This window comes from Polypterus senegalus, chromosome 18 (assembly GCF_016835505.1).
Source record: "Polypterus senegalus isolate Bchr_013 chromosome 18, ASM1683550v1, whole genome shotgun sequence".
NCBI classification, from domain to species: Eukaryota; Metazoa; Chordata; class Cladistia; order Polypteriformes; family Polypteridae; genus Polypterus; species Polypterus senegalus.
This window is the reverse complement of record NC_053171.1, coordinates 42,013,961-42,026,852: the sequence shown is the minus strand read 5'-3', so window position 1 is coordinate 42,026,852 and position 12,892 is coordinate 42,013,961. Positions and strand designations below refer to the sequence as shown.

The following is a 12,892-nucleotide window of genomic DNA, read 5'->3' as shown; positions in this document are numbered from 1 at the left end:
TTTGTATCATTGAGTGCCTGTTTATTTTGAGACTCTGCACTTAATAAAAAGGAGCAGAATGCCTCCAAGCCGGTGTGCAGGAATGATGAGAAGTTACCGGAAACGTTTAGTTGCAGTTATTGCTGCAAAGGGGGGTCACACCAGATACTGAAAGCAAAGGTTCACATACTTTTGCCACTCACAAATATGTAATATTCGATCATTTTCCTTAATAAATAAATGACCAAGTATAATATTTTTGTCTCATTTCTTAAACTGGTTTGTATGTACAGTATATATATATGTGTATGTATATATATGTGTGTATATATATGTATATATACATATATGTATGTATATATATATATATATATATATACAGTATATATATAGAGCAGTTAAATATATACAGTAATATGCAGTATATATATATATATATACATATATACAGTGGTGTGAAAAACTATTTGCCCCCTTCCTGATTTCTTATTCTTTTGCATGTTTGTCACACAAAATGTTTCTGATCATCAAACACATTTAACCATTAGTCAAATATTACATAAGTAAATACAAAATGCAGTTTTTAAATGATGGTTTTTATTATTTAGGGAGAAAAAATCCAAACCTACATGGCCCTGTGTGAAAAGTAATTGCCCCTGAACCTAATAACTGGTTGGGCCACCCTTAGCAGCAATAACTGCAATCAAGTGTTTGCGATAACTTGCAATGAGTCTTTTACAGCGCTCTGGAGGAATTTTGGCCCACTCATCTTTGCAGAATTGTTGTAATTCAGCTTTATTTGAGGGTTTTCTAGCATGAACCGCCTTTTTAAGGTCATGCCATAGCATCTCAATTGGATTAAGGCAGGACTTTGACTAGGCCACTCCAAAGTCTTCATTTTGTTTTTATTCAGCCATTCAGAGGTGGATTTGCTGGTGTGTTTTGGGTCATTGTCCTGTTGCAGCACCCAAGATCGCTTCAGCTTGAGTTGATGAACAGATGGCCGGACATTCTCCTTCAGGATTTTTGGTAGACAGTAGAATTCATGGTTCCATCTATCACGGCAAGCCTTCCAGGTCCTGAAGCAGCAAAACAACCCCAGACCATCACACTACCACCACCATATTTTACTGTTGGTATGATGTTCTTTTCTGAAATGCTGTGTTCCTTTTACGCCAGATGTAACGGGACATTTGCCTTCCAAAAAGTTCAACTTTTGTCTCATCAGTCCACAAGGTATTTTCCCAAAAGTCTTGGCAATCATTGAGATGTTTCTTAGCAAAATTGAGACGAGCCCTAATGTTCTTTTTGCTTAACAGTGGTTTGCGTCTTGGAAATCTGCCATGCAGGCCGTTTTTGCCCAGTCTCTTTCTTATGGTGGAGTCGTGAACACTGACCTTAATTGAGGCAAGTGAGGCCTGCAGTTCTTTAGACGTTGTCCTGGGGCCTTTTGTGACCTCTCGGATGAGTCGTCTCTGCGCTCTTGGGGTAATTTTGGTCGGCCGGCCACTCCTGGGAAGGTTCACCACTGTTCCATGTTTTTGCCATTTGTGTATAATGGCTCTCACTGTGGTTCGCTGGAGTCCCAAAGCTTTAGAAATGGCTTTATAACCTTTACCAGACTGATAGATCTCAATTACTTCTGTTCTCATTTGTTCCTGAATTTCTTTGGATCTTGGCATGATGTCTAGCTTTTGAGGTGCTTTTGGTCTACTTCTCTGTGTCAGGCAGCTCCTATTTAAGTGATTTCTTGATTGAAACAGGTGTGGCAGTAATCAGGCCTGGGGGTGGCTACGGAAATTGAACTCAGGTGTGATACACCACAGTTAGGTTATTTTTTAACAAGGGGGCAATTACTTTTTCACACAGGTTTGGATTTTTTTCTCCCTAAATAATAAAAACCATCATTTAAAAACTGCATTTTGTGTTTACTTGTGTTATATTTGACTAAATTTGGTTAAATGTGTTTGATGATCAGAAACATTTTGTGTGACAAACATGCAAAAGAATAAGAAATCAGGAAGGGGGCAAATAGTTTTTCACACCACTGTATATATATATATATATATACACATACAGGGTGGTCCAGATATAATTATGAAGATCCAGATCGTCTGGATTACTTTGATTTATGCAGGGATGATTCCAGTTTGGCACAAAGACGATTCTTTATGTCGTCAGTTCGCACATTTCTCGATGGTCCGGGTTGATTCTCTATGTAATAAACTTAATAAGTTATAGCGTAATGAAAATTGCATAATTAGATCTGGACCTCCTATACTATATATATATATATATATATATATATATATATATATATATATATATATATATATATATGTGTGTGTGTGTGTGTGTGTGTGTGTGTGTGCTCAATATATTAATTATATATTATCATAGTTACCATATCAAATGTCACAGTGAAAACAGTTTATTGTTTGGTTTATTTTATTTAAGCAAGTTAAATTAGTTGTTGAACAAAATCAATAGTATTCTAAAAAGAAGTGAACACTACTCGATTTTAAACAACAATGAGTAGGTATATTGTTTCTTCTGAACCAGGAATCAGATTGGTCCTGGAAATAGCCCCCAGTACTTTTGTCAGCTATTCCTCTTTTTTATCACCTTTTAGTCAGGATCAGGTTGTAAGAAAGGTAAACTTGATTGAGTCATCCTATTTTGTATCTGTACATACCAGGATTTGGTTCCTGGACTGTCTGCAAACTGATGACATGACGCAGTAATAGTCCCAAGGATCTGGTGCAGCCCTGTTGCTTCTGTGCTTTTTTTTATTATTATTTGGAATCATTATTTGAATCAATCAAACTCTTTCAAGTCTTTTTCAATAAAAATCTTTGGTGGTATGGGGAGAGGCTTACAATCTAACTGTATTGCTTTTCACAGATGCATTTCATTTTCTACATTTGTGATTGAAATGATTTAGTTAACAGTGGACCTGGAACCATTCTGGTGAAAGCAAATGTTAATGGAGAATGTTGCGTCTATGCTGTAGTCTTTAGAGACAAAGAATTTCACATTAGGCTGAAGCATTTCACAGCCAGGAGTCTACACTGCACAGCTGTCATACTTTATCTTAAGTCACGGAAAAGGAAGAATATTGTACACAGGGTACTTGTATCATTGAATTGAGAATAATCTGAGCCAAGTGATGTCCAACACTGATCAGTTGACTGACTGCACTGTGGCTTACAGATGGGTTCACAGTAAATACAAAAATGCAGTTGCCAACTAAAATTTTGCAAGTCATAATAATCAGGTTTTCTCTGTGCCAGTAACAGAGTTCTTAACTGGATGAATATTCATTATCTATAGTTTTAAATATAATTTAATTTCATTATATTTAAAATAAAGTTCTATCCAGGAGTCCCATTAACATTTAGTCAAGTATTTCAGTTCCTTGACAGAGGAGTCTTTTGAAGGAATTTAATTCCTTCAGGACTGGGTAAATTCCTCTCCTGTCCTAAAACCTTCTTATGGAGCTGTGGCAGGGTAGATGAGTAGTCCTCTGACTTTTGAAATACGCACATATAGCTTCCCAAGACTTGTTTCAGGGTTCAGTTCAAACTTGTTCTGAAAGACCTGAAGATGCTAAGCTGTACTGTGTCCTGGTGGTGGCAACTGCTTCAGCCTCCAGAACCTCAGATGTTATAAACCAATCAGAAAATGAAACATAATTGACTTTGTCTTACATATCCACAGCCTCACATCCCTGTTTTATGGAGAGCAGAGTGAGAAAGAGAAGTCACCTTCTGAGTCAAGTCCATCAGAGGCAGAAAATAAAGACTTGGTAAGTAAAAACGAGTTGTCATTTTGCAGAGTCTGTCTCTTAAAAATGAGTATACAAAAAAGGGTATTCAAAGGAAATTATCAATGCTATAATCAAACCTGACCTTGTTCTCATGGAGTGTAAGTAAGCAAATGGCCAAAAGCCTTAAAAAAAAAATAAATCCTGATGTACCAAGAACACCACTTGAAATAAGCCTAAAGGCATACCTCCAAAGCATAAAAGACAAACATACTTTGAATAGGCAGTGAGCTGCAAGAGGGCCACCATGGGGCTGCCTACACTCAGATCAGCACTCTAGTGAGTTTCCCTGATCCATAATCAAACTATTTCAAATTCTTTATGGGTTTTCTCAGCACTTCCTATCCTTTGAATTTTTGCGGTGCTACTTTAGGTGTCCTTTGGTGACTTTTGTTAAGACCCTTCATCATGAATGTTCTAGGTTTACAGAGAATGTCATACTTGAGATCGTGTGGTGATATACTGGTTAGCAGCTCTAACTCCATTAATTCCCAAGCAGCCCTAGTGTTTTCTTCAGTTGTTACAGAAAAAAGCTGATGTCATGGGGGCCCATAAAAGCAGGCAGGGCAGACCTATTAAAACTAATGGTAATAAAGGCATATTACATGTGGCTTTAGGTGGCACACAGCTATTCGCCAGACAGATGTGATAATTTCTTGGTGCTCTCATTTATTGTCTCATGAAATTTCCTGTCACTGAAATTTAATTTCTATCTCCTATTTGCAGGGTTTCTGCTCATGGCTGACGTCCATTTATCACATGAAGTAAGTCGGGTGGTGGTGCTCAGGCTTGCAGCCAATCCGCAAGTTCAAAAGATTCAGTCAGGAGACGAGCATTTTGTGATGATGTTATAGTCAGCATTGTTGAATTACTGATTCCCATATCTGGTCTCCAAAATCTGACTCATTTTTACTGCACCTAGCTTACTAGTAAAGGTTCCAATATAGGAGCTGATACAGCTGAAGGGTTTCATGTCAATGTCTGGAGGACAAATGTAAGATAGTTAGGATTAGATGTTGTCAGAAAATGTTGCTACTTACAATTGAAATCTTTTTGGAGGGACACTTGTTTTATGAAATAACTTGTTTTGTCTATACTTGGCCATGCCTTCTATCCTTTATAATTTCTCTCTCTGGTTACATTATAGAGATGAAGAGATTCAAAGCAAGTGTGGGATTGATGCCATCATCTACCTCTCTTTCCAGAGGCACATCCTGGTCCTAATGGTTATTGTGTGTGTGCTCTCCATTGCTATTGTCCTGCCCGTCAATTTCTCTGGAAACCTTCTGGGTAAGATGATATAATGTGAGACATTATTATCTACCCAAGAAGTCAACAAATAGGGATATTTAGGGAAGGATGATAGACATGGCACCCAAAATCTTTGCCCATTTATCTCCAGCTAAGCAGTTTGCTCCAGAATGTTTCTCATAAATCTGGCCAAAACATTCTGTTCCTGAAATCACAGATTACTAAATGAAATCTATACCATTGGGTCACATGTTTAGGATGAGGATGCCCCCAATGAGTAGTACTATTTAAGATGGTTGCACCCCTAACACCCAAAAATGATTAATAAAGACATCAAAACTCTACATTAAAGAACAGTAGAAATCAAGGCATAATTTTTTCCAGTGTTGATGATAACCAATCCACCCAGGCGGGAGCTGTGGAACTTTAAACACGGGTCACAACCTGCCTTAGCCTCTATAAAATCTTTCTCCCACCTTCCCTCAAGAATGGGGTTTACTGACTGGTGACAGTCATGCTGAAACCTCTAAGTGGATCGTGGAATATCAAATTTGTAACATGTTTTTTTTCCTCTATGATACAAATTTGTAAACATCTGTAACTCCTTTTACTAAAAGAATATTATTTGGTTCATTTGAATAAATTACTTGCTTTTCATTCTAGAGATCATTAGGGTTTGGCAACAGCACTGGATTGGAATCTAACTTGCAGCATAGTAAAGGGGACAGGCGGACGGTATATTTGTGTGTTTGGTCTCCTCTGAAACAAAGCTGTAAATATTTGCAACTGCTAGAGCGAAAGGAATACTTCTTTAGCTCAGGTGAAAGATGTACTTGTATTTCTTTCACCAATGCTCCCAACGTGCAGCTTGTCAGGTAGGATCTAAACCCACAATATCTGGTGCCATTCTACTTAGCTCATCATGGATAAAAAGCAAGTAATATATCCAGCTCAAAGAATTGCCACTTCTACTTATGATAGTGTCTTGGAGGAGACAGACCGCATCCTTACATTTTTTGTAATTACTAATTGAGAATTTTATAATGTATTTAGATGTTTGGGTGCTATTGTAATGGGAAATCTTTATGTGTTACTCATCTGCAAATTCTTTTTGACTCAGAAGCTGTTGCCCTGCCTCTCCTTCACATGGGTGACTCAGGATTGTTAACTTTAGGGATTCAGCTGTGTGGAAAATGAGCTCACTTCTTTCCCTCCCTGTAGGCCAGCAGTCTTTGGGTGTCTCTTCCTGGCAGGTTCCAGTTGTATTTCTCTGACATTTTGACATCTGCACATCACCATTAACAAGGTTGCTTATTCCTTTGTTATTGCAGGGGACAGTCCTCAACATTTTGGGAGAACAACAATAGCAAACGTTCCAGCAGAGTAAGTCAGACCATAATTAGGGTGATACTAATTAGTTTGTCCTCTGCATGATGACACTTCAATTGTGTTGTTATTTCATACCTTATCTTTATAAAAATCATCGTAAAATGTATCAAGGTCTCTGATTATACCAGATAAGCAGTACACACTTAATTTTTTTACTGCTATAAATTCAGTTAAAGATATTAAGATATTTCTTTCAAACCAGATTAATTTATACGAAATGTGTTTTGAAAAGTCAAAAAAATGCTCTTGTAAGTAATTTTATATACTATTGTCTTTGCTGGGGTGCTTAGAAAGTGTTAGCCATATTGTATGTCCTCTCTCATCAAGCTCATTATACTTGCACATACAGTATGATGACATTTTTGCCTCCTATTTTAATTATCTGTGTGAGGTCCACATCTATGTAAGACGTTAAATGGCACTTAAATTAATTGGCATTTTCATCCAAAGTGAGTTATACTTCACTAGTCTCCATGCTTTTAGAGGGAGATCAAGAGCAGGTAAAGCTTTTTAGACTCGTTCTCATTCTTCATTTCAAAAAGGCTTTACTTTTGGTTTACATTTTGGTTTACATTTTGTTTTTCTTTAGTGCCTGAAATATATGGGTAAGTGTGTAGGGCACAGGTGCTGAAGGTGCACATTTCCAAATAAACAAAACATTTCATGTTCAAACAAATATATTATTAGTTTCATTAAGTAAGTAGGCATAACTATATTTGACAGGACAGAATGATTCAGAGTAAGAAACAATAAGATGGTATAAACTCTATCTTCTCATGAAATATGTGCCAGGCAAAGCCAAGAAAAGAACAAGAAATGCAAACAAATTATATATTTTCAACCATTAAGCTCAAATTAATTTAGATAGATAGATACTTTATTAATCCCAAGGGGAAATTCACATAATCCAGCAGCAGTATACTGATACAAAGAAACAATATTAAATTAAATAGTAATAAAAATGAAAAAATTTAAATAAAATTAATGTTCGCATTTACTCCCCCGGGTGGAATTGAAGAGTCGCATAGTGTGGAGGAGGAACGATCTCCTCAGTCTGTCAGTGGAGCAGGACAGTGACAAAAGTCTGTCACTGAAGCTACTCCTCTGCCTGGAGATGACACTGTTCAGTGGATGCAGTGGATTCTTCATTATTGACAGGAGTTTGCTTAATGCCCGTCGCTCTGCCACAGATGTTAAACTGTCCAACTTTAATCCTACAATAGAGCCTGCCTTCTTAACAAGTTTGTCCAGGCGTGAGGCGTCCTTCATCTTTATGCTGCCTCCCCAGCACACCACCACGTAGAAGAGGGCACTCGCCACAACCGTCTGGTAGAACAAGAATTAAATACAAATGGCAAAATAAAAATGAATTAACTGAAGAATGGCCAAAACAATCAAAGCATCACACATACACACACATAGTATTTAAAAGATAACTTTGGTATATACAGCGTCAAGTTATTTTTTCACAATCATGGTATACATCATTTTGCGTGGGAAATTCAGTCCTCAAGTGAGAAATTATTCATACAATTAAAAAAACATGTTTCTTACAGTCTAAAATGGTTTACTGGACATCAGTGCAAATGTGAAAAAACCCTTAAAACCTGCTGAAAACATCCACTTTAAGTAGCAAATGTTTCAGTTTCATGAAACATACCTTCTATATTTCTGAGGTATGTTCATGACAGCAAATTGAAATTGGAAATAATATATTTTATCAGCTTCATTGAAGTTTTCATGTAAATAAAGAAGTATTAAAGCTCACATCCATGCATGCATTTGAAGCTGTGAAAAAAACAGCTGAACAGTATTAACAATGGACATGTGGTGTAGATGAGCAGTTTTGATGTAGGGAGGCAGGGTAGCACTGCTACTTTACAGATTTATCACCCAGATTTGAATCTTTTGTCTAGTTGTCATGTTTGTGGACTTTGCACATTTATCCTAAGTGATTAAGTGGTTTCTTCCCAATCACTCCCGAAACTAATAATGAGAAAAATCTCAACCCTAAGATAGAGCTCAACAAGCACAAAGCCCATCATAAAAAAGGCTACTAAAATAATTTAATTGATGCACTGTGGGCTTAGTATTTACCTAGCAAAACATTTACCATAGGTAAAGTAAAACTTCAAAAGGCTGATATGTGGTATTGCTAAGTTATAACACACATAAACAAAATTACACGTTAAACCACCAAAGTCACCATTAGAGTTGGCGAGTATAGCAACTGAATCTCTGCAGTAGTCATTTAATCAAAATGATAGTGTATTGCTGCCAAGGAAAACTGTCACTTTTTACATTTTTGCCAAATACTCATTTCATTCAGTTAATGTTTATTATAAAAACACATGCATTAAAAGTTGCATAAATAATACACAAATATGCTTTTTAAGAATTTGTGGTGGGAGCAAATAAGTGTCAATATGGTGTCCTGGTCATGCCCTAAATACTTAAACTACTTTCAGCAGAAACAGCATTTCTGGCACAAACAAAATGAGCTATGGGAATCCGTACCCCAGAGTTTGAAAGGTTGGAACACAGGAAGACCAACAGTGAGGTGAACATCTTTTAAAATGGTGGACATTTATATTTTTTCTTCTTAAAATGACATGATATTCTTTTTTTACAGTACACATGCAATGTCATGACACATAGGAACATCCTTGGCTTAACAACTGACATTTTCAGTAAATTTTAAAGCTTTTTTTCCCACTTTTTTACTAATGTCCATAGACCCTATTTAAAACCAAATGGGCAGACACTGTATTATTTTAAATTTATAAAAAAAAAAAATAGTTAGATTGAGAACAAAATTTCCTGGGCAAAGTTAATGTATGCTATGATTATGAAAAAATAACTTCCAACTTGAAAAATACTAAAGTAATCCCGTAACATCATGCAATCATCTTTAATCCTCCCCTCCATTCTCTAGTCTGGTCCAACCTTAGATGGAGATGTAGTCCATCACTGGGCATGCTCAGTCAGGATATTCGTTTGCATGGGTTTTATTTTTAAAGTTCTTGACTACTGTCCTGGCTTGACATTGTGGATGCTAAGGGTCGCTGTTGCCCAGTTGAACCCACCAGACAGACATCCCAGACACAAGTGTAAAAGCACAAGAAGATTCTTTAATAATATTTCTTCAAATATAGTGCACAAAGCACAGCACACTCCACAATTCTCCAATAATACAACAATAATCAATCACAATCCTCCACTGCCAGCAGCTCCGTCCTCTACCACCCAACTCCGGCTCCCTCTGCTGGGGTTTCCCACAATCCTTTTAAAGTCTCTGACCTGAAAGTATTCCGTCTCTGGGTCAAACGCCTTCTTCAGGTGTCCCGGAGGTACTGCGGGTTTCTGTCCTCATGACTCCTAAGTACTTCTGGGTTAACGTCACCATAATAGGTCTCGGGTTCTTGGTGAGCTCCCCCTGGCAGCACCCACGGTGCCCAACAGGGCTGAAGGGAAGGACTCCATGTCCCATGCTGCCCTACAGGAATCCGGGGAACCATTTCTGTCCAGGGGAGCTGCCATCTAGCGTCCCGGGGGATGTAGTGCCCTAAAAAGGCTCTTTCTTTTAGTTGAGGGACGTCCCGGCCCGACTAAAACGCTGGCCGTCCATCACAACATATGAACATATTTAATATATTTCGGATATTTTTAAGCTTTTCCTCTCTGCCCCATACCTTCTATTGAAAAGAACCAGAGCAGGCAAGATATTTTTTGGAAATTCTAGAAAGTCCTTAACTTTAGAACACAATTTCGCGAGGCAAATCCATATACAATATACCATGTGTATGAAGAAGTAACTATGACTTGAAAAATACAAAACTGCTAAACTCATCCTTAAAAGTTTGATTCTGTGCGATGTGGGAGGAAAACTAGGCTACTCTAAGCATGGAGAGAACACGCGTCCCCATTTCACAGCTGCAGTTCTGCATGTGCAACATGAAACTAGGCCTGAAAAGAAAATCTAATTGAAAGATAAAAAAACAGTTTTATAATGTAACTCAGCTAATATAAAATGGGAGACAAGGCCCACTTTGAGAGTATTAATTACAGTATTTTTTTTTATTTCAGTGGAGCCTTACTGTAAATTCATCTTAATATTTTTATTCAAATAATGCTTAAAGAATGTTACTGTGCTTATTTAATTGTCAACTATTTGTTGAAAAAAGAAGGGCAGGATTTTTTCTTCTAAACCATAACTTTAGCCATGTCTTCTGATCATCTTTTTTCTTTAAATTTCTCTGTTAGTAAGAATGGGGAGCTATAAAATGACAGGATCAAAACCACAGCTGACTCAGCTGCCATCATAATTTCAAACTAATATTTATTGAAATGGCTCTTGCTTTAATTCTTAGTTCAGGGTATTATTTTAGTAACAACTTTATTTTCCCACATAGCATCAGATGTAATTAATTTTTATCCTTTTAAGAGTCCAGACTGTCTATCCTCCTTCAACTTTTTAGAAAAAACTGTGCACTTAAAGGAGTTTTGGCTTCACATTGTTTGCAAGGCACTTCTTGCCAGTCGAGGCCAAACATTTTGTTAAATAGAGGTAATGCTGCAGTCTTGACTACACTGTTTTAGCTTTGAAAAGGTGCCAATAAAATGTTTGATTTTTATTTTTTTCAAAGATTAATGTGCAAGGGGCTAAAGTTTGTTGTGGCAGCAATGGACACAAGAAAGGAGACCACCTTATATAGGGTGCCAGTGATTTACAGCCACACCTAATCACTTAATGACAGGCCAATTTACAGTTTTGCGATATGGAAGGAAAGAAGTACAAACTCCTTGCAGACAGTGACTGGGTGAGAATTTGAACTTGGTCCCATGGAAATGAGATGCACCAGTTCTAACCACTGTGCCAACACTTCACCCAACTGACATGTTAAATATTTATATAAAGGCCACCTTTTGTTTGGTCCAGTATTCCTCATATAGCAAAACTTAATAATCCAGTATATTAAACAGTAAGGGACAAATGGTGCTGGACTGTCAATATTTCTATCCATGTGTCCAGGTCCAGGTCCACATCCTGCTTAATCAAATTTAGGATAATAAGAGCACTTGAGCCTTTCCTAAAAGTAACAGGCAAAGATCAAGTAACAGTGCCACACTTAATTAATGCTTTCCCATTTTGCAGTGCAGCCGGATCTTTGCAAGATCATGAATTAAATCTAGGATAACCAGCATTTACTTAAGCGTGTTATAGTAACAAAAAAAAAACCAACAAACTTAACCACTGCAATCTTAAAATCTTAAAAATGGCTCCTGCATTATCTTCTAGTTGTATTTGCTCTGCCCTGCCAGCTTTAAAGCAGCTCATATTGGTGGTTATATTTATAATGCAGCCATAATTTAAATACATGAGATTGCATCTTAAAAACAGCATCTACAGTATTAGTGGACAGATTTTAGCTGTAGATGTAATTTGCATCTAATGTTGCCAGGATAGGCTTCAGCGCCCTCAGTCCTGATTTTGATAAAAGAGGTTGATGTTATGTTATGTTATGTTACGTTATGTTTAGTGCTCTCGTTTTTTAATGTGGCTGTAATATGCATGCAGCACCTCTCAGTGACAAAGTCTCCAAAGCATTGTATTGCTTTTGCTTTGGCCACAATATCTGTTTAGCTAATTTTAAGAAAAGCACTTGTTCTGCTACGAGCACACTGTCACCCAATTGTTTTTCCTTTTTTGTTGTACTCCCAGGGACAATTTACTCTGGTTACACAGTATTTTTGCACTGTTGTATTTCATCATCACTATTCTCTGCATGGCTCATCACTCTGTTCAGCTCGAGTACAAAGAAGATGAGAAGGTGAGCACAATTTTTAGTTGAAAAGTTGCAACAATGGAAAGCTTTATCGAACTGAATGTTTGCAACTGCACCACATTCTCATGAGAGAATCCGAGTAAACTTCAATCTCTTTTCTTATTCAGTGAGACTTCTTGATTTGTTGAGTAGAATGTCATCAAACTTCTGGCCATCCCTAGTTACCAGTTTTAAGTTCATTTTGTAATTTTCATTAACTTACCAATATCTCCTAAATTCCTAAAAAGCCAGTGAGCAGAATGATTTTTAAGTTGCTTCTCCCAATTTGTACAAGTTTCTCTCCATTCTAATAAAAATTAAACATCAAACTATTAGCTTGTCACCATTGTATCATTTCTATACCCTGTCACTACCAGAGTGTCTCTGAAAGGGCATTGTATTAATTTATTCATCAAAAAAGTGAGTGATGGATAAATGACATCAAAATAAACACAACTAAAATTAAGTCAATCTGCCCAATGGGCCTAAGAAATCACTATTTTTTCCTAGCTGTTTGGTGGAATGGTTTTCCCACTCTCTTCTCCACAAAACTAGCAGCTCTATCACCTTGACAAATTGATCACTTACCTTCTCCTAAATCTAGACTGAATTAAAGCAGATT

At 37.1% G+C, this 12,892-nt stretch overlaps 1 protein-coding gene across 4 annotated transcripts in view; it reads left to right on the top strand.

The window, feature by feature from the left end:
- The window catches only part of tmem63c (transmembrane protein 63C), a 192,761-nt gene that overhangs the window by 148,744 nt on the left and 31,125 nt on the right, over positions 1-12,892 (top strand). For all 4 annotated transcript variants that reach the window (XM_039740989.1, XM_039740991.1, XM_039740988.1 and 1 more), the window contains 5 exons: positions 3,700-3,787; positions 4,532-4,569; positions 4,953-5,095; positions 6,388-6,439; positions 12,168-12,276. In XM_039740989.1, coding sequence (XP_039596923.1) covers positions 3,700-3,787; positions 4,532-4,569; positions 4,953-5,095; positions 6,388-6,439; positions 12,168-12,276 — 430 coding nt within the window. The remainder of the gene's footprint in view (positions 1-3,699; positions 3,788-4,531; positions 4,570-4,952; positions 5,096-6,387; positions 6,440-12,167; positions 12,277-12,892) is intronic.